Genomic DNA, 23,396 nt, shown 5'->3' on the forward strand with positions numbered 1-23,396 from the left:
ATACTGAGCAGCTAAGGGCCTTGCTTAAGGGGACCCTTAAGCACCTAGAGTGTTTAACCATATGCATTGTCCAAAAGCAGCCTTACAGCAATACATATTTACCAAAATACATTTCAGTGGTGGGCCATCAGGGCCAGCAAGTTCTTCTCTGCTGGTCTAAACACTATCAGAAGCACTGACCTACATTTACAACCTAAATTCTAATATTTGTTCAATAAAATTGTATTAATTTATTCCCAACAGTCTATTCTCTATATTTCATAGCATTTCTCTTGGCTGCACTGCTTCAGTACGTGTATGTGGATGTTAGATTTTTTTGGTCCAATTCGATTCCAGCCTCTATGTGCTGCCATGTCAATCTAATTTGCCCATGGCCTTCAGAATCAGTAGTGCTGGCTAATCTACCATAGACTATATTAGCAATGGGTCTGTTTCTTTACCAATCAGATTTCAAATTCGCCTCACAGGGCAGCTAGCCGGCCCAGAATAGCGTTAGCATTTTTCCGTCCTCTAATTGGTTGTTAAGAGAGAAACTGTTACAACCAAGTTCGACTGGCAAAACATGTGTGTAGAGCTGTGCACACATTAATGCATCTGAGTTTAGACTTTTTTATGCCCACAATGGCTGACGGAAGAAGGGAAATTGATTTGGCCTCAGACATTGTTAAAAATAAATTTTCAAAAAAAGCCATACATCATGAGAAGAGGTCGGCCAACCCCGAAGCTAGCTAGCTTGTCTCAGCCCAGGAAAGAGTTTGTTCACCACTTCAAGACCAGTGAATACGAGCGGTACCACTGGCTTACAGCCTCTGAGGAGCGGTGCAAATTCTGTGAGTATATATTATGAGTATGCATCTCTATATTTATTTTATTTACATTTATTTTATGTTTTTGTCATGTTATTAGACAAATATTGATTGTGAACTGCTCCAGATGATGTACATGGCACAGTTCTTGCTTTAGTAAAAATGGTATTCAACTTCAATATGTGACTTGCCTCTCTCTCTGTAATGCCATGTGTTGTTATATTGCGTTTTTGTATAGTATTGATGGTTCATATAATTGCAATGTGAATGTGGTGGTATTAAGAGGTGAATTAAGTCGGGTGAATCCCCACTAAAGGGCCACCAACCAAATGCACGGCCCGCCACTGATATATTTTAATGTCATAAATTTGTCCCTATACATTTCTCCCTAATTAGTAAGCCACTGGCGACAGTTACAAGCAAAAGCTCCCTTTAATTGCATGAGGAAGAAACCTGGAGAGGAACCAGATTCAAAAGGGAACTCATCCCCATCTGGGTGACACCAAATGTCTATTCATTATGGTTTCATCATTGTTGAGGTTATCAACCGTTCACTAACAGGTGCTTGAATGCATACAATTGTAGCAGACTGTTTATATTATTTACAGTCTAAATCCATTCTCGTAGTTCATGAGTCCAATTAGAAGGCAAAAATCCTAACCATTGAGCTAATGCTTGCCATTTGATACATTCCTGCTCATTGATTTGCTGTTTAGACCATTAAAAGATTAATATATGTAATTATTATTACCCAGGAGTGTTTGTAGTAAAATTGAGTATCCAATGAGTTTTATTACACAGCATTGCACTGACATCAACACAAATCCAGTATTCAATTGTTAATTGGGCCAGAAAGCTCAAACAATTTATGACATCCAGCAGGTTAAAGCAATGTACAGTTAGAAAGGTGTTAATAAGCTCAGCCAGAGTAGAAAATGCAAAAAAGCAAGTGTGTGTGTGTGTATGTGTGTGTGGCAGGCTTACAGAAGCCAGAGCACTTTTCAGTCCAAGGAGCTGTGCAGAAGGAGCTGTACAAGTCTCCTGTTCCATCATCTGCCTCAGTTTCTCTTTCTCTGACATCAGGGAGCCCATAGCTGACTTCAGGTTAGTGTGCACTAGAATCACCAACACATTAAAAAAACTTTATATCTAAGAGAATGTGTACAAGCACATACATTTCCTGTGTGAATTATATATATGTTTTTGCACAATTATATTAAAAAGAGACATATACCGTTATTTAAAACAAAGAAAAAGCTAAATAAATAAATGTTATATACAGTATGTAAATGTATATGTATGAATTATGTTAAACTGTATTCACTTTGATTTTATTGAGCTTCATGGCTCACAATCTTAAACATTGTAAAATATTAGAAAGAAGCTTTTTATTTAAAGATCTTGTATGTGCTGATCATTTCTGTAGGTCATCCTAAATTACTCGATTGCCTTAAAAATCAATATGACTTGGGATTCACAAAATGACTTGGGATTCAAAACAAAGAGTGACACTAAAAGTAACTAAAGACCTAAGATTCAGTGATATTGCAGACTAAATTAATATATAAGCACAAAAGAAACATTACTCTGTGAATAAATAATACCTTAACCTTAGTCTACAGCTCAGAAGCTGCTAGCTTTAATTTGTGTGTAATGTCACTTTACAAGCTGTTGTCTCCAAACTTTTCTGATGAAGAACATTTATCAGAAAACACTTAGACCTGAACAGGACAATACATCATTCACACTTAATAAAATAAGTTTACACATACCATAGCTGTAACCGAATGCCATATTAAGGTATTATGTAGCAATACTTTTTAAACATACAATAATTAAAATTATTTTTACATTAATTTAATAATTAAATTGTCTGTCATAAGGCATAAGGCACGGTTCAGTTTGAATTTAACTGTTTAAAATTATACAGATGATGTGGATTTATAATACAGTCTTGCTGCATTGTTCATAGAGAGTGCACAATTAATTGTCTGTTTTTGTTATATTAGATAAAGAAACAGGTAAAAAAAAAAACTATTCAGCAGAATGCTGCACTTCAAACTTTACGGCTGCACCTACAAAGAATTATGCTAATGAAAGAATTAGCTGCAGCCTGCATTCACACAGATAATCTTCTTGTCTTTCAGTACTAGACATTGTATAGCACAAAACAAAACAAAACAAAACAAAACAATGTATGCAAATGCTTTTCTTTTTCTAACAGCTGTTCTCACAGAAGGAAACCCTCAAAAGTGTGAGCACAGCAGGCGTCTGCTGGTTCACAGCTCAGGATGGAGAGTTTCACATTTGGAGTAGCCGTCACACAAGGGCAGAGGAGACCCCAGGTTTATCAGAGGGAAAACTGTGAGAGTGTATTTCACAATTAGCAGCTGTTGCGCATCACACAGCATGAAAGATTTCCCTGAATGAAATGCGTTTGTAATACAGAAATCCTATAAATGGTTATCTGCAGCACTCACAGCTGTTGGCCACACGGCAGAAATCTTCTTGCAGTTTGGACACGTCTATGGGTATGTCAAGGGGCTCTGGATAGTTTTTCTCAATTGCAAGATCAGGAGAGGAAAGGTTGGGATTGGAGGCATGAAGACGCACAGAGCCTGAGGAGATACAGCTGGGGACCTGCAAGAATGAGGCAGAAAATTAGAGCACATTAGTACAGAAATTAATTTCATTCACTTCAAGTAACAGACATAAACAGTTGTATGGTTTAACAAAGTTTAGTCGTCTTCCAGAGATTTTTGAGGAAGCAAAATACACCTACACAACTACACATTTCCTGCATAGTACAGCTTCACAATGAATTTACAGAACGTAGGGCTGTTCCATATAGTATTAGGCATAATATATCTCATATTGATCAGAATTTGTCATCCAGTGATATTGATGATTATGCATAATTATGTGTTTGCATGTTGATTTTAATAATTTTTGTGTTTATATACAAGTTTTGAAACTCATTCTCCAGGCATTTTTTTTTATTCACTAGCCATTCAAAACTTTTACTAGCCAAAAAAAAAAAAAAAAAGAGCCACTGAAACCTAGCTTTCCACTTGACAATAAAAAGTCTAATATCATTTGTATTAAGCTTCTTTGTTGCTTAGCGGGCCTTTCCTTTTTACACTTGGGTACTCCATGCAAGTGCATTATTGTTTTTTTGCTGTAACTATAATAAGTATTAAATGTAAATTATATATGTTAGGTTTGCATATACTCCATTATAAACAGCAGTTTAGATCCGTGTTGAAGTTTGTACAGTAAAATAGTAATTTTATTTCCCAAAATGTAAACCCTGATTCATGTACCACTTGCAAAGAAGAAAAGAGATGGTAAAATATATCACTGAAAGAAGTCTGACGATAAGGTTCATACAGAACTACAAAACAGGCCAAAATGAAAAAATGTTACATGAAACAATTTAACAAAGGCTGCCTTAAACTTGCACACACTATGTTTTCCAGACAGACATTTAAATCATCTTCAACATGGTGACTATCACTGATATCACTTCAGCCATCCTAGATACTATCGCCAATCATCTCAAACCAGGGATTAATGAACATTTTCTTCCATATTAACGTGTAACTGCATCAGTAATATCATCATGTGTCAGGAACTGGCTGGAGGGACCCAAATGCAGGACACAGACTGAGAGCTTAAGGTAAGAGTCTTTAATTAACAACCAGTAACCTGGTGAATTGACCCAGAACACAAGCCAAAAACAACTGTACAAATACCAACAATTAATAAAAAAAATAAAAAAAACTTCCCAAAAGTACAAAAAAACATCTGAACAGTCTGAACATGCAGCATAAAAATCCAAGGCGCAGGCTGAGACTGGAAACGTGAACGGTAGGGTGGATCCGGAGGACTCTGGGAAGGTCGAGGTGGACCACAACAGGGTTGATAACTTTAGAAATAGGAAAAGGACCCATGTGGAAGGATCTGAGTAGGGTGGCCCAGGCTTTTCTCCATCTTTGACTTCAGCACCGGAACAGGGTCAAGGCAGACGGAACAGACGCCTCCACTTCCTGAGTGGAAACTAAGGGAGGTTGGTAGCCATGGGTGACCTGGAAGGGCAAGAGTCCAGTGGCGGCAGTAGGCAAGGAGTTGTGGGCATATTCTACCCAAATGAGCTTGGACGCCCAGGTAGACAAATCCTCAGAGCGAAGGATACGGTGCCCAGTCTCCAATTCTTCCGTGAAGGCGGAACACATGTTGGAGCAGGAGCTGTGCATTCTCCTTAGCGGAAGGTAGGCGAGGGGAATGAAGTGAGTCATCTTAGAGAAGCCAAGATCCCAACTAAGAACCAAAATCCAGCGCAATATGAGACCAGGGGCATCTGGGAATCGGAAGGGGGCGGAGCAGCCCAGCAAAGCGGCTGTAGGTACTTCAGATTGCGGTAATCCGTCCAAACCATGAATGGCACCATGGCCCCCTCAAGCCAATAACGGCACTTCTCCAAGGCCAGCTTGACAGCCAGGAGCTCCCGTTCACCTACAGGGGAGTTGTGGTTGGCTTGACAGGAAAAAAGGCACAAGAATGAAGGCGGTTGTTACAGGCATCCCTCTGAGACAGGACAGCCACCACCCCTAGATCAGAGGCATCAACCGCCACAACAAATTGATGAGCGGGGTCAGGCATGGCCGAAACAAGAGCAGATGTGAAGAGGTCTTTAAGTTTTGAGAAGGCCTGTTCAGCCTCAGAGTCCCACAGGAACGGCCAATGGGTGAAGGTGAGCTGGTGAAGGGGGGCCACGATATAGCTATAAACCCGGATAAATCTTGGGGGAATCAGGGTAAGGCTGGCTTTTGACTGCCTGGATTCGGCCCAGGTCCATCTGTATCTTTCTGGTTGAGAGTATGAACCCCAAGAAGAAGGTGGTGGTGACGTGAAATTCACATTTCTCAGCCTTGGCGTACAGGCTGTTTTGAAGAAGGCGTTGGAGCACAGTCCGGAATTCAGGAGACTCCTGAATGTACTGGTGCACGGCCTCCTGCTCAAGTCCAGACACATGGTATAAACGTCCACGGGGAGGAGAGGTTCCAGGTTGCCGGTCGATGGCACAGTCGTATGGCCAGTGTGGTGGCAGGGAGGATGCTTTGACGCTGAAAGTCATGGTAGACTGCCAGGATAGAGCTGAGATCAGGTATAGGCTTCTGACATGGCGAGTCTGGCAGGGCACCCACCCATTCCACGACTTGTCCACTGTTCCAATCTAGATAGGGGTTGTGTTTCCAGAGCCAGGGAAAACCAAGCATGACATGAGAATCGGACGAGGGAATGACCAGGAACAAGAGCCACTCCTGGTGTTTGAAGATGGTAACAAGCAGTGGCTTGGTATGGCGAGATGCCTGGTAAAGGGTGTGCCCGTTTAAGGCCTGGACCTGCAGGGGGCAGGCAGTGGCTCAGTCTCTATGCCCAATTGACGGACCTGAAGTGCGCGCCGCAAACCCTGAAGACCGTGACACCATGTGACATCCGAGCAGCTCAGAACTGCAAACGTCTCACAGCAATAATAGAAACATGCCATAAACTAGCACAAATCATTTCAATACAAAAGAAATTTAATATGCTTCAGGACAAAGTGTACAATACCTGCAGCATTGTTTTGTTGTCCTTGCCATAATGTTTGGAAAGCCATTTCTTCTGTCTTTTTTCTTTTTTAGGGCTGTCATATGTAAAAGCCTGCAAGACAGATAATTAAATTGATATTTTATTTATAGGTTTTTATCATGTTGAGCAGCAGGCCATAATAAAAGAACTAAATGGGAAAAAAGACAATCAAAAAGCTGTATCTGTTTAAACAGATGCATTTCACAAAATCAAAATGCTTAGATGAGACAGGGAAATAGATTCTGGAACTATTTGGATTGGAGTCAGACACATTTTGCCTCCATTAATAATGTAGCAACAGTAGCCAATAGCTAAAAAAGAAATAACTAATAGCTGTAAGAAATGTAAGTGCATTTAGAGTTCCTCTGGCCTGGATAACATTATCATGCTCTAGCAAAGGCTGCACACACACTGCTTCCTAAGTCTGCATTTTTGCCACTTTAAACTCTAGCATGTAATATAAATTCAGTGAATTGATGAAATGTGTTTTTCTTTTAAATGCCAAGCTACTACAACTGTCATTTAAATAGTTAAGAATGTGGGATGTGCTGTTAGCCATAGCTAGTGTTTTGTGTGCATTCCTTGGTGAAATGAACACAAACCTACCATCAGAAAATATTTTACATCCTAATTAAGGGGGGGCCTTAAATTTATGTAATTTTTACCCACTGAGCAGAGACCTTGCTCAAGGGCACAGCAGTGGTTGTTTGGGAGGCACTGGGACTTAAATTTAAAACTTTCCAATCCAAGGTCTAAAATCTTAAACTACCAGTTCCTCCAATAAAACACGAGAATTGATATATTTTCTTCCTGATAATATATATCCATAGCTGTCAGCTATGGGCCCTTAACCTTCTTTGCTCCCTGATTGCTGTATCATGGCTTACCCTGCTCTAAGACCCCAACTACCTACAAACTTGGGATATGTGAAGAAGTTTTTTTTTTACTTTGCTGTAATGTACATGTGACAAAAGGCTTCTTTAGCTTTTATCACAGTAAACGTAACTATGCAGTTTTCAAAATGAGTTTTTAAATAACTGAATGATGTCCTTTTTACCACATCTGTCTATAACTACTTTCTCTTGTGTGACCACTTGATCTCTCACACTTGTATGTGATGGTGTGTCTGGCAGAAAAAAAGCCTAATAATTTGTTCAGTAGTTAATGACTATTTTGACTATTTCTTCCCACATTAAGTTCATTAACTGTGAAATTCCTAGAAAACCTTTTTCTAGTATGTCTAACTTTTCACATATATATGTGCACATCTAGTATTTCCAGTGAAATTAAATGCAGACTCTATGCTGTTCTGTTCTGTTCTATGATATAAAAAAAAGAATACCTGCAGTGCATTGATAGCTGGCGCAGAGTAGGTGCGGTGAAGAACCTCCATACTCCTTAGCAGGTGATTCAGCTCCAGCAACTGAGTCTCACATTCAGACAGCTCTGTGTGTGCATGTGAGAGAGGGAGAGAGGGTGTGAGAGAGTAACAGATATAGCAAACGGAAGGAGAAAGAAAAACAAATGGAGAAAAACAGAGAGAAAGGATAATAGAGGAGAAGGCTGGATCCACATGGCATAAAGACATGAGAAAAAACAAGGAGATATGAGCTGACATGCAGACATGGTGCTGTCAGAGTCAGTAATAGTAAGTTGTGCATGTGTGTACATAAATACACACCTTTGGAACATCTGTCCATGTCGTCAGAGCACTGGAGCCAGGCGGCCACCTTAGCTTGACTGCTAAAGATGATCGGTGAGTGAAGAGAAGTCTGCTTGGCAAGAGATGCACGCTGAGCAAAAAAAAACAAAACAACAAAAAAAGGACACAGATAAATGTTACTGTATCCCTAGATATAAATACGTATACATTTGTTGTATCCTACATATCAATTCCTGTTACAATTACATGTCACATCCTCTATTTTTTATAAGCAGTTTTACTACAAATTCCTGAAAACATGATTCTGATTGTACTTTAATAGTAACAGTGTAAATGGATATAATGTACAATTTGTCATTAATAAATTCATTAATAAAGGCAACATAACTGTTGCCAAATTGCTGTGGTATAAATGCAATAAAACATATTGCAATTAATTATTTGTATAATGATTTAAATCCCAAGCTAAAAACCGTTTAATTTGTTCTTTAACACTGTGCCCCACCACGTTTTATTTCCTACCTATACTTTGTGATTCGTGTATCTTTGGATCCTTCTAGCTCACAGTGGAATAAATGCAGTGATGGATTGAACTATAACAAACATGTGACTCAAGCCATGCCTGAGATCTACCTTTCTGGCAGCTTGGCTCTCATTGAAGTTGGGAGAAGAGGTGGCGGGGAAGTGAGGGCTGAAGTGTGGTTTCTCAGAGGGCAGCATGGCGATTTCATTCTGCCTGTACATCCGATGGTGACGCAGCTTACATACCCATTCATCAAACAGCTCCTGGGACTTAATCTGTGCGCACATAGTCAGGAAGTCAGGAAGTCTGCACACTTTTCTCACATCTGCACCCCAAGAGATTTTATTTTGGACATCTTAGCACAGCTGTGAAATGATTTATCTTTGATATTTGGGGCCCAAGAAAACAAAATTAAAACTTCTAAGCATTTCTATGGTGGTATGAACACCAATATGAGAATACATCCGGGAAAAAAACATTTTATACATGACATTTCCATTACATATGCACTGTGATGTATGTCAAACACTATTGACTGTTGGGTCAAATGAAAGCACTTCAGCATGCTGTCACGTGGACTTTCTCTTTTAAAAAGATTTACACACAGTATGGTTCAGGGGCACATTATAAGCTAGTTTTACTGATGCTTTGTCCACTAACATTAGGGTTAAGTTCACTTTAAATCAATAGTTTCTAAAATGGCACCAACACCTATGCCATGGCTAAAGTATCAGAAATCACAGGCTGTACAACCCAGCTGCGTTTTTAAATAGTACATTTTAGATAGAGTCTTTTGGAATCACATTAAACACTTGTTTCTATATGTCTAAGAGGTTAACTGTATTTCTTACTGATGTTTACCTTCAGATGGTAGATGTTTTCCTCTGCATCCAGATCAATACACTTGGACTTCTTCTTTATGGCCATGACAGACAGACCCACGTCAATGCGGCCATGAAGTTTGCCCTTCTCGATCTATAAACACAGCAGGATTTTCTGCTTAACCATCAATCGAAACAACACTATGATTTATGAAAAGTTGTGTTACAATGCAGTCTGGGTACTCCAAAATCTGTCAACTTAATGTGCATCCACTGTGTCTGCTGTGTACATGCAGTTACCACAAACAAGAATCTGGACACCTTTTTCCTGCACTGAGAAAAATGGTCTACTTGAAACTCGCTTATGGTTTGTTTCAGCTACTAAATGAGACGTCAAAAGGCTACAGCGGACGGTCAGGACTGCTGAGAGGATTATTGGTGCCCCACTGCCCAACCTTCAATATCTTGAACTCCAGAGTGAGGAAAAGGGCTAAGAAAATCACTTTGGACCCCATACACCCAGCCCACTTTTCCCGCAAGCTATACTTAGCCTGAACTAAATATTCATAACTACACATTATCCATCATAACTGACACATTTATATATAGAATCTAAATGGTACATTTGTAAACTGCACACTTGCAAATAACATATCTGTACATTAATTTAAACAATATTTCTACTTCGGTATATAGTGCATTATTTAATTGTCTGTTTTACTTATATTTGTTATATTATGACTGTACTTTTTCCTGAATTTTAAGGTCCTGTCGCCAAGTCAAATTCCTTGTGTGTGTAATTATAATAAAGGCTCAAAGGCACCTTCTGACAAATCAATAACCATTTAAAAAAATACACAATCTTGTAATGAATATTTAAAAGCATTCTAAAGAAGGCTTTTTGGGAGAAACAGCCATTATTCATTCATTCATTCATTCATTCATTATCTCCCGCTTATCCGTAATTGGGGTCGCGGGGGCAGCAGTCTAAGCAGGTCCCCGCCTTCGACTGCTGCCCAATCCTCACAGCATCGTCCCTTACGGTCCCTCCTGCAGGTGGTGAGCCCACGGGAAGCAGCCATTATTTCCCCCTTTTAATATTTCAATTATGAAATAGATTTCTACCAAATAAATTCTAAATGGGGATCCTGAATTAAAGAACCTTTTTTCTAGACTTTTATTTGTGCATTATTTATTAATAGCTTCAACAAAATAAATCATGAAAGCATGCTAGTGAAATACACAAACATTTAGTGATTCTCCCAAAAGCTGCCCTTAGGGTTTCATTATAAGTATACTATATGGAGAAAAGTATTAAAAAACATGAATTATCCTGCCATATGCGGTTCATAAACAAACTTTTATGACAACGTTGGAGTCATACAATTGTAAAGGATGTCTCTGTATGTGGTAACATTACATTTTCCTTTCACTGAGCTAGGAAACTCAAACCTGTTCCAGCATGATAATGTCCATGTGCATAAAGCGAGCTCCGTGAAGATACATGGTTTGGAAAGAAAGATTTCTGTTCTCAGGCCAAGATAGAGTGTCGAATAGAGAAAAAATGTGAAAAAGGATCTTCAAAAGCACATACAAATTTTGTGGTCAGTAGTCCAAACAAACTTTTGTCCACATAGTGTATGCTTTGTGCCACTTTCAATATAGACAATGTGCCTGTGGTAACCACTGACATGATACAGAACAGAAATGAGCACTGCATTAATCATGCATTAATACATTTTGTGGAATTGATATTAATTTGCATTAGCGCGTTAATTTTGACAGCCCTTATATATAGTGGTTCCTCAGTCCTCAGAATAAGAATTTAATTCGTTCCGGAACACGATTCGCACTCTGGAATATTCATATACCATTACGAATTTCCCCATTAAGGAATAATGTAAAGTTAAATAATTCGTTCCAAACGACCCCAAATATTAATATAAAAATAAGAATAGAACCAATATGCACTAATATTATTTAGTTTTTAGCATTTAATAATGGTGCATTAACATCAAAAAGATGAAAACATTATCTTTACTGGGTACTTTACCTTTGAGAAGAGTGAATGCTGGCATGATGAAGATAGCGTTCGGAGAAAAAAGGATGGAGAATAATTGTTTGGAAGGAGACAAATCTACTTCCACTATGATATGGAGCAGACTGTCACCTGAATCACTGTTATCACTTATTTTTCACTTTTTTGAAACACTTTGCTTCGTTACACTGCTTTTACTACTTTGGCCTTTTTTTTTTTATATAGTGTATGCGATACTGTTCAGTATTGAATATTAACGAAACAAAGACACAGTAAAAAAAACAAGCGCCAAGACAGTGCTCCCACTATGAGTTGAAGATGCTAACTGAGGTTTGAGAGGCGTGGGAGAGCGTGAAAAGCGGTACGGAAAAACCATCGTCCCTTCGAATTTCAGCCCGCGAGATTCAGATGATTCGTATTATGAATTTTTATGCGTAAACCGATACGAACATTTTTATGATTTTTGATTCGTATTCTGAACTAAATGTATTCAGGGGTACATTCGTATTCAGAGGTACCACTGTGTGTGTATATATATATATATATATATATATATATATATATATATATATATATATATATATATATATATATATATATATATATAAATCTGCCATGATGCACACATCCATCCATGTGGAAACACAGCAAAAGTTCCGTTCGGTGTCCTGATGAGTTACGTAATTTAAAACACCATAATTATATTCAAACATTTACAAGAATATTTTGTCTTAATGCTCTATGTTGAGTATGTTTTCACTAATAATAAACATACATTTGTATAAAGCATCCATATCTGTCCATGCCCATGTTGATTAGAGTATTACACATTTTAAAGTATTCATTTAAGGTACATTTTAGAACAGATAAAAATGTGCAATTAAGTTGTGATTAGTTCATTAAATTCCAACACTTAAACAGAATGAATGAATTCGAGATCACATAAAACTACAGTTAAAAGCTGAATCTAAAACAAGATGAAAAGCAGAGGAGGAGGCAGAACCCCACCTGCTGCAAACAATAGAGAGCGGAGGAATTTGTGTGAGCAAGAGCTTTTGAGGATGATGCATACGCCATGTGACACATGAACGATGGATATTCTTTATACTCACATCTGCTGAGCACTTGGCATACTTCAGGATTCCCTTATCCAAGAGGAAGTATCTCTGTGCACAGAAAGGTGAAGAAGAGAGAGAGAGAGAGAGAGAGAGAGAGAGAGAGAGAGAGAGAGAGAGAGAGAGAGAGAGAGAGAACAGGCAAAAGAGAGGTGAGACAGAGAGACAGATGAAACCTCAGGTCAGTTACAGAGTGTAAGTGAAAGTTTGTATTAGATTGCTTAATAGTTTTATTCAGGTTTCATCCTCCCTTTCTCATGTGTTTGGGCAATGCTAATGGTGCGAGGAAAAAATTGAAATAAATGTGTTGAAAAATCTCCACTTGACTACCCAGCAACAGTGTAGAAAAAAAAAAACAAAATTCACCACATGCAATCTTGAAACAGCCTACAAGGCTGAGCTAATTATAATTACTCAGAACAGCTTTTTCTCAAGCTTTCAATAGAACCAAAGATTTTCAATTCTGTAACTATCACCTGCCATCCACCCGCACAAATCCACTCAGAAAGCGACAAGCAGTTTGTGGCAGTGGGGGCGTGGCCGAGCTTCGGTTTGTGAATGGGGGGCGGGGCAGGACGCAGGTCAGCGGGGATTTGCCTCACCTGCAACTAATAAAACCTGATGTCTGTGCTTTCTTTTCAGTGATCAGGAGGCGCATAAAAGCCGAGGGAGCGGAGGTGTGTGTGGCTGTCCTTTTTCCTCCCTCCCACTCGCTTTCCCACACAGTTATTTATTTTATTCTTATTATTATGTATGTAATCAGCTAATGCATCACACACCCACTTCTAGAAGCAGACATAGTGAAAACAGTGATGATGATGATGATAATAATGATGTATGTGTGTGTGGGTGTGTGTGTGAGAGAGAGAGGTCAGTATGCAAGACAATCATTCATCAAACAGCCACAATCAGTTGAAACCCACTAAGCAAAAGGCTGTTGATTTAATGAGGACAAGTGAGCGAAAGTGACTGCTACACACACACACACACACACACACACACACACACACACACACACACATGCACACACACACACACACATGCACACACACACACACACACACACACACACACACACACACACACACACACACACACACACACATACTGACCTTGTGCCAGCCTTTCATGGGCCATTTTCTTCTCTTCAGCATATAGCCCTCCTGTTTTTCAGGCGGCTGAATGTTTCCTAAACCACCCCGCAGCCCTTCAACAATCTCCCAGCTGTCCTGTACACAAACAAACCATACGATTACATGCACAATCACACACAGAAATCAGCAATGATTAATATTAAGTGTACACCATTTACAATAGATAAAGGCTTTTCTGAACGTTTCTTACCCACGACAATTCTAGAGAAAAAATATCAGGAGGTCCTGAATGTCTATAAAACTTAATGAAAGAAATCCACCATTAGGCCAGTTCAATGGACAAAAGTTTTGGGACACTTGACTTTTCCAGCCATCTGAGGTTCTTTCCCAAACATTTAACACAATGCTGGACTCACACAATTCTATAGAATGTGTTCGGATGCTGTAGCATTAAATGTTTGCTTCAATAGAATCAGGAGACCCAGACCTGTTGCAGAATGACAATGCCCCTGTACACAAAGCCAGGATTATGAATACTCTATATGGATGACATGGGTTGGAGTGGCCTTCTACAGAGCTCTGAACACCTTTGGGATGAAATGCAATGGTAACTGCACCCCAGTACTCCTGATTGCACATTAGTACCTGCTTACTAATGGCTTTGAGGCTAAAAGCCTCAAGTCCCGCTGTGTCCGCCGCTGCCACTTAACTTTCTTTATGCCCCAGATTTTTTATGCCTGTCCAGTACTTGAGTAATGTACAGTACTGTCCTTCCCTTCCATCCAGTCCTCACTCACCTAGTCACACCTGCTTTTCTGACAAAATTAGTACAAATCTTCTTAAACACACTCCAATTCCCAGAATAGTGGTTTATTGACAAATTGTAACTAAATGTGGAATTAGGTATTCAAAAAGCAAAAAAATAGTAGTTATTAAAACTTTAACAAGATTAAAAATGAAATTCTTTTTTTCAATAACCTTTCTGTTGAACAGTCTTTTTGCATAGTTTCAAGCAGGTACTACTTTTTTCAGTTCATGTATATTTTTAGAGCATCTTGTTTTGACCTGTATAAGACCACAGCACAGCATCTCAAAGGAACGGATGTCAGGACTTTGCTTTTCTATTTTAAAATGCATTGAGCATTTGGTCGAGGCGAGCAACTCTGTTGCTGCATTACTCCTGTGGTGTGGATGGCACTGCTGTTGCATCACCCTGATCACAGACAGATGCCATGGCATTTCACTGTAGACTTATCCAACACAGTTTTTATCCAATGGTGTTAGTGATTGCAGGGTGTGTGAGCTAGGAAACACCCAGGCAGCACCATGCAGTTGTAGGCTACTCCAGCTACCTCACCGGGATAATTTCTGGTGTATCTTTTTCTTTAACAGTCCTTGTTAAGAAAAGGGTGACATGGTGGTACAGTGAGTAGTGTTGCTGTCTTATAGCTCCAGGGTCCAGGTTACTTCTTAATTGTCTGTGCAGCATTTTGTATGGCCTGCCTGTGTCCTTATACGTTTCCTCAGGGTCCTTCTGTTTCATGCAACCCAAAACCACGTCAGTAGGTAGACTAGTTATGCTAAATCCCCCCTATTTGTGAATGTGTGTGTGAATGGTGCTGTGTAGTTACTGAAAATTATAAACTTAATGATCAAAAATATACAAGTCAAACTACCGTATTCGTCACATTTGGGTTCTTGGTCATTGAATTCAGAATTCTATATTCTAATGAGCCTTCTGACTCATAAAGAAATTTCCAACTACACTTGCTTTAAATCTGTTTGCCAGTCTGTGGGCTAATACAGGAATCTTTTTTCTCCAAAGCACCTTAATGCAAAAAAGTCACTAAACACCAAACAGAATTGCTTTTTTCCTTTGAATCTTGGAGATCAGCTTTCAGCTACAGTAAGTCGATTGATCCACATTCAGCAGCGATGGCCATTAACCAACCGGGTGAGATTACCATCTTCCTTTCTGTGACAAAAGCTCAATGATCATAGCGTGTGCAAAAGCGTGGTGTCAATCCACTGATCTGTGAAGCATGGTTCTGTTCAGGAGTAATGAGCTTTTGAGATGTAGCTCAAGCAGGGGTTTAGAGATTATAGTCTCTTTTTCAGGACAGGCTTTCCTGCCTTTATATGGTTCATTAAGTATGCAAAGGAATACAGTACACCCACTCATACGTACACCCACACACAAAGATACAAAAAAATAAAAATTAGAAAGTTCAAAAATGAGGATGCTGGCTGTCCAATTATACTAGGCTGTATAACATATTGTACATGTTTAATAGTAAAAAAAAATTTTTATGTTTGAATGCGCCATTTAACAAATCATTTTGCCAACATTAATAACAAGACAAGGTTGAAAAAAAAAAAAAAAAGTTTGTTCATTGTCTTTTTCTTACTAACTACATTTATACATTTGATATTCATTAAATATCAAATGGGTCCAAAAAGCACAAACAAATCTTAAGTCAGGTGTCCATATAGTAGTCCATATGTAAATCTGATAATGTTTTGCAAAGTTTAACTCCCTGAATCAGTATAACTAAACTATGTCACTAACAATTTGTTAAATAACAATCATCTCAAATTGTATTATTTATCGTTTTAGATTTGTGTAGGTGGCAGGCCAGAGCAAAATGATCAGTAACTGTTATTCAATGTATTTATTTACAATCCCTTCAATAGCAATACGCTATTCATTCATCTTCAGACAGCACTTTATTATGGCCAGGTTCTTGGTGAACCAAAGAGTCTATCTTGTAAATAATATAGGTTATGAGGTACATTGCAGGAACTCCTTCACAAACATATTGCCACATAGAGACAATTTAGCATAACCAATCCACCAAGCTGCGGGTGTTTCAGAGGGAAAAAAAAAATCCAAGCTGAGGTATTCTGTAGCTGTGAGGAAGCAACAGTAAACTTTGCTGCATATACAAAATATGGACATTATATAGAAACTTTGCGGAAAGTCCCAACTCCTCTGAGGTGCGTCATAGGGTTTTCAAAATATTCCTGCTTTCACTGTTACTTTCGGATGCTTATATGTTTGCCCCAACATTGAGACCAGTGATTACATAGCTTCCTTTTCTGTTATGTTGCCAAATCCACCCCATTACTCAACAAAAGAAACAAATTTCCTGCTGAAGGGAAAACATAATGTTCTGTTTTTTAATACACTGGTTATTATACAATACTAGCATGCTTTAATAAAAGTAATTTTATTCCCTGTTGCGCTAAAAACTTTAGATATCAGTTTCTCTGTGGTAAAGAGTCAAAATTGCAAATTAACTTTTCAGAATGTGTAAAATACCGTGTAGAAAAGATTGAAAGACTTTTGGAGAAGGGTGAATGGGAAATAAAGGTAAATAGCAAAGTAACAAATAAAAAAGAAAGTTCATATCACATCATCCACACAACACAAATAAAGACCGGGTTAAAATCTTCTGTATACACACTAAGCTAACTATTAGTTGCAATTTTACAGCAGAAAACAGTGTGTATACAGTTTATTGCTTTCAGATTTCTATTAGAACATAACACACAGAGACACAAAAACACACACAGTGATACTCACCTGTCGGCTGTCATGTTTGGAGGAGGTGCTGCTGTTGCTGCGGGATATAGAGGAGATCTTTTGGGACATGGTGGAGCTCTTTTCTTCTGAGCTCATCCCCCAGGATCATGCAGAGTTTGGGGGAAGAATGAAAAAGTGAAGGAGAGAAAGGGAAGGAGACTCAGTTGTGCTCCTCCATGTAGTTGTGCAAAAATGGTCTAGGTTTAACACTGAAAAAAGAAAGAGAGAGAGAGAAATAGGTTATGCTTGGCAATGAATGAATCATTGCACACCGTTATTGTCCACTAATTATCATATTCAGAATTAGCATTAATATTCCAAAAGCAAAACACAAAATATCCATTATGAACTTTTTCCATTTTATTTTCATTCCTAATGTATTACACTAACTGCCTATATGCTCTTCCTTTAAAAGCTATCAATTGGTACTTGTTTCATCCCACTCATTTATCCTCAAATTTTCTCCATCTCTCTGTCTTAACATAGCTGGAAATACTCGTCAACATTTTCTTGGTGTTTGCAGACCCCTTAGCACTTTTCTTCCTTTAAAACACTCTCTCACTCACTGGCTCTCTCTATATCGCTGCACCTCGTGGTTAATTTGATTAGGACCTCTGACTCACAGGGCATTGCCACTTAATTCAAATGTGAAAACAAGACACACATACACACACACACACACACACACACACACACACACACACACACACACACACACACACGCACACTCATATAAACCCACTCATATAAACCATAAAACAATACACAAAAAGTGTGCTAGTAATACCATTAACATAACCAGTTAAGTGTGCAAGCAATTCCGACCCTAAATATCATGATTTACTGCTACTGCAAAAAAAAAAAAAAAAAAAGATCAACATGAATCAATACCAGCAATGCTAATTTAATTACAAGCACTGACTCATTATGAAGCTTTTCTGTGCCACAATCCAGAACAACACACACAATTTTTTTTCTTCAGTTGTATGCCTGGTTCACGAGGAAAGCCTGAATACTAAAGCCGAGTGAGGAAACACTGCGATTTATTCCTCACTACAAAAGCACATGGAGTGAAACCGGTGCTAGCTACTGAAAAGGGAAGGAAGCGCTGCAGGGATTCAGGCAGTGTGGCATGGAGATGCAGCGTCTCGTTCACTCTGAGAACCAGAGTTACATACTTAACCTGGAGGCATTACCCTTTAGGAACTCGAGCTGCATCAGCAACGCTTTGGGAAGAAGAGTCTAATAATGCCAGTCTGACCAATCTCTGCCTAGTGTGGATGGGCACAGCTAGGTTGAAGGACAAAAGGGCCTGAAGTGGCACTAAGGTCAAGGCTAAAAAAAACTGACAAATGTCAGAGGGGTGAAACAGCCCACAGCATTGCACATGTCTTGGAGGAGAGTCCAGAGGACAAAGCCTTGCAGGCTGCCACACTCTGAGGTAAGTGAGCTCTGACCCCGAAAGGAGCGAGATACCAGAGGACTCAAAAGAGGATGAAATAGCATCCACAATCCACCTGCTGAGCGTCTGCTTGTTCACAAGGAGAACTCTCCTCAGAGGGCCATAGCAGACTAACAGCTGCTCTGACTTCCACCATAGTTCCGTTCTGTGGACGTATATGTCCAGTGCAGGTTTCTCCTGGTCTGGGTCCTGAAAAGAAGGAGGGAAGAATGCCTCAAGCACATTCCCCGATTAAGATTAGAGAAAGGCACTGGCCATGCCTGGAGTAAATTTCAGGAAAGAAGGGGCCGCAGAACTCTCTCTAGAACTCCCCGGAGCAGCGCGACAGGGGGTAAACCTCTCCCAGATTTGCTCCACCGCATCCAGGTGGAGTCGCCATTCCCTGGGCCTTGTCCCTTGTCCCGAGAGGGCTTCCGCTTCCGATTAAGTGGCCTGGGAGGATCTGACATGCCAGCTTGAAGCCTGAAGTGTTGTCCGTATGGACCAACACATGGTGGCCTCTAAAGGAAAGCCGAGCTCAAAGCACAGCCAGCATTTCTAGGCAATTGATATGCCACATCATGTGGGCAAGAACTACATCTCGATGCCAGACTTCCAGCTGCACCGATTAAGCCAATATCAACCAACGTCAATATAATTTACAATTCAGACGCCCCGAAGTTTCAGTGGGACCTGTTATTGGTAAGCTTTGGCCCCAAAAGCAAACCTCAGGAACTTCCTGTGAGCTGGAGGATGGAAACCTGAAAGTATGCATCCTTCAGATCCATCATTACAAACCAGTCTGAACATGATTTGGGACCCTAGTCTCAAAAGTAAATGGTTTAGTTGATAGATTCAGTATAGAACGCAATCCTCCGCCCTTTTTGACGTCCATCCTTTTTGACGTCTGTCCTTTTTGACTATGAATTACAGCCTGTAGAACCTGGACTCTCTGTCTAGAGGGACCACCTTGAAAGCCTCCTTCCTCAAGAGAGTATCTACTTTTTCTTCCATGACCAGAGCCTGCTTGGGCCCCATTAGGTTGCCGCACACCCCGTTGAACCGGGGTGAACAAAGCCCCAACTGAATAGTATAGCTCAGAGCCTGCCAGGCTGCTAGTCTCTTAATCACTCTCGAGACTGACCACTGGTAAGCCTAGAGCTGAAGCAACACTCTGGTGCAGCTCTCGGGGCCTCCTCAGAGGCGGGGAACCCTTTCAGTCCTCTTATGGTGCCAGGCAGAAATCAAGGAGGGCGTCTGCTGGAGCTGGTCATGCCCTGAAGCACTGAAAGTAGCAGGCTTAATGAACCAGCTCCCTGAGGGTGCTGGGGTAGGGGGCACCGTATACTGAGGTGCACTTCTATTGAAGATGATGGTCCTCAGATCTGTCAACTCCCAGGCCTTCGGCCTCGAGCGCGCACAGGATCCCTAGCAAAGGGATTGCGAGTCGTGACGCTCTGCCTTTACACCTTACAATGCCCCGAGGTGCTGAGTGGTGCTTGGGACTGCGCCTGCCGAGCAGCCCCACGAGAGCGACGGGAGATAACGCTGGAATGCCGCCAACTGCTTTTTGGCCTCCTGGAATCTGGTCACAACCGCATTAACATAGTTGCCGAACATCCCTATTCAGAACGATAAGCCATATGTGCCTCTTCGTGGACACGAGGGTGACACCTTGGTGTACAGGAAAAAATGCAGACCCCGGCGGGGAAGGCATTGATGCAGGTTGCAGAAAGCACTTGTCGAGCTTACTGTATGTGCAAGCTTTTTGCTAATTGGCCGGCCAATCTATTTCAAGCTTAGCTATGGCACAGGTCACTCCCTCTTATAGCTGGCTGAGGGGTTGTCTTAGCAGACCTTCACCCCCCACGCCCCACTTCATAGGAAGAATGGTCGGAGCTGTGAGCTCTCATCGCAAAGGGAAAAAAACGCCGAAAGAACGTGGACCCGGCAGGTCCATTTGCAAGCTCCAGGTCCTTGAACGCCGCTTTGCCTTAGTGAAACTAAGAACAGAACCACGAGGAGTGGGGGCACCCTCCTCAAAGAGTGCTCTTCGGGAGCAGAGCGTTTGCTTCGACATGGGAGCAGATTCTGCGCAGTTGGCTTCCTCGAGAACCAACATAGCATGCTCCACTTCCAGACAAACGACACACAGGTTGTGGGAATCCCCCGTAATATAGCAGGGGCAGGGAGAAATACACAGACAAAAGCAATGCTTCGTAGCTTCTTCTTAGTCACTTTAATTATGTTTTGGTTTTCACCGCTTACCATTAAAGACAAACACACACAGAGTGCTTCCTGAACAAACAGAAGCTAGTGCCGGTTTCACTCCTGGTCGTGACTTTTCATTGGACCGATTACACACGTGATTCACGTGATTCATGAACGATGCGGAAGCATTCCCAAAGTGTTGTTGATGCAGCTCGAGTTTCTGAAGGGAAACCAAACTTATTGATGAGTAGGAGTTTCATGATGACAGCCATGTTATAAATAATGATTCACATGCAGTACAAAAGATATTCTCAGTGGAGAACTGCACTGAAGCAACATTGGAAAAACTATAAACACTGAAGTACCCACACATCAATTTGAGCCAACATTTCGATCCACCTCGGTGCCACGAGACGCACAACTCACACATCCCAGATATCTGACTCACTGATTTGTTTGGAAGTCTTCAAAAAATTTTACCCGATATGATTCATTGCACGCCTATACAGTATTGAATTGAAAAGTAAAGTAATGCCAGGAAACTGATCCCTTAGGCTGATGAAATAAGATTTAAAAAACAGAGCCTTCATTTATATTTATATTTATTTTAGTTTGTAGTTCTAAAAAAATTTAATTAATTAGTTAATTAATGAAAATCTACATTTGATTAAAAGGAGCTCAATTAAATAAAGCTGCTGCTTAGGGCACTAAGACCGCAAGGACGCCTTAACAAATTATGCCTATGATGAATGTTAAAGTTTTAAACAGTTCTATTGGGTAAAGAAAGTGTAGCTGATTCATAATTGTTATGTCCCAAAGCTACAGTATAATACATGCATATTAATACATCCAGGGGTAACATTATAACATTATGACTGGAAAAAGTGAATAACACCGATTGTCTGTTAATCATGGCAGCAACTGAACAATTTGTCCTCAAAGATGATGTGTTAAAAGCAGGAAAAATGGGCATGCGTAAGGATTTAAGCTCTTGTGGGATGTTCCTGATCTGCAGTGGTCAGTATATATCATAAATGATACAAGGAAGGAACAGTGGTGAACCGGCGACAGGGTCATGGCTGGGTGAGGCACATTGATGCATGTGGGGAGCGAAGGCTGGCCCGTATGGTCCGAACCAACAGACAAGCTACTGTAGCTCAATTTTCTGAAGAAGTTAATGCTTTTAATAAAAGTGTAAATGATGGAGGCTGCGCTACCTTTGGTGTACCAGTAGCAGAATTTTCAGTGGTGTATTATTTACAAAGGCTGGTGACATTTGTCAGTTGTCAAATGTCAGGTGATTTAAAAATATTGAGAAAGGTTTAACTTCATGCAAATATGAAGAATTTAAATGGGAGTCAAGGGAGAACATGATAGTCTCCTCCTGACACTATTTGCATCACCCAGTGACCTATGACAATAGCAACATCATAGTATAGTGATTGGTGAGCTGGACCGATAAAATAACTGCATCGTAGAGATATTCTGCTGACTGCCGCATATTTTCCCACTGCTGATCATGCTAGGTCACAAAGCAGGTGCACACCCTGAGGAAAGTGCAATCAAGCTTCTTCTCACAGATGCCAATGAGTGGCTAGTGTAGCCATGGTTGAGTGAGAGCACACCATCTCTCCCCACTCATTTTGATCTCGAGACTTCTAGCCATGGACGGGTTTAGCATTGTCAGGATTCAAACTTGAAATAGTGTGAATGCCTTTATTGTACTGCACTATACTGCAAAACTGCCACCTAACCTTATCTCACAGATTCCCCCTTTCACATCATGGTTCCCATGGTGATAAGCACCATGTGGTCATGTACTATTATTGTCCCCTGTCTTCTCATTGGTATATTTCCCTGATCTGCACTGCTTTAATACTTGATTCATTTGCACATGTATATAGCACCCTGGTGTGTCCTTTAAACTTGGCAACGAGAAATTCCTGTTAAATCCCAGCCTTTGTTGACTGTGTTTCCTGTTCTTGTTGTTCTTCCTGGTTTTTACCCTTTACACCCCACCTAGATTTCTCATTACAGATTATTTACTGTACTGTTACTGTTGTCTACATGTATCTATCTATCTATCTATCTATCTATCTATCTATCTATCTATCTATCTATCTATCTATCTATCTATCTATCTATCTATCTATCTATCTATCTATCTATCTATCATTTTCTCTGAATTTATACTATATGGGCAAAGGTTTGTGGAGACTTGATCATAACATTGATATGTGCTTTTTTGAACATCCCATTTGCTGCTATAATAACTTCCAGATGATCCACTAGATTTTGGAGTGTGTTTGTGGAGATTTAGACTCATTCAGCCATAATGGCACTAGTAAAGTCAGTTACTGATGTATGGGAAAATAGTTCCAAATAGTTCCAATAATCAATGAGGCATTAATTACCTGATTCTAATTACATACCTATAAAGGAAAAAAGGCATTTAGAGCAAATT

The 23,396-nt window shown here is 40.1% G+C and overlaps 1 protein-coding gene across 3 annotated transcripts in view; it reads right to left on the minus strand.

Annotated features, from left to right (window-relative positions):
- Positions 1-23,396, minus strand: part of osbpl3b (oxysterol binding protein-like 3b) — a 59,457-nt gene that overhangs the window by 16,954 nt on the left and 19,107 nt on the right. For 2 of the 3 annotated variants that reach the window (XM_083556660.1, XM_083556662.1), the window contains exons 2-11: positions 17,281-17,489; positions 13,713-13,829; positions 12,598-12,651; positions 9,488-9,601; positions 8,737-8,901; positions 8,122-8,233; positions 7,783-7,886; positions 6,423-6,512; positions 3,287-3,446; positions 1,791-1,921 (exon numbers count right to left, since the gene is read on the minus strand). In XM_083556660.1, the coding sequence (XP_083412786.1) occupies positions 1,791-1,921; positions 3,287-3,446; positions 6,423-6,512; positions 7,783-7,886; positions 8,122-8,233; positions 8,737-8,901; positions 9,488-9,601; positions 12,598-12,651; positions 13,713-13,829; positions 17,281-17,376 (1,143 nt within the window). In that variant the 5' untranslated portion in view covers positions 17,377-17,489. The remainder of the gene's footprint in view (positions 1-1,790; positions 1,922-3,286; positions 3,447-6,422; positions 6,513-7,782; positions 7,887-8,121; positions 8,234-8,736; positions 8,902-9,487; positions 9,602-12,597; positions 12,652-13,712; positions 13,830-17,280; positions 17,490-23,396) is intronic. The other variant, XM_083556661.1, reaches the window with a different exon arrangement.

This window comes from Silurus aristotelis, assembly GCF_946808225.1.
Source record: "Silurus aristotelis genome assembly, chromosome: 1".
Taxonomy (NCBI): Eukaryota; Metazoa; Chordata; class Actinopteri; order Siluriformes; family Siluridae; genus Silurus; species Silurus aristotelis.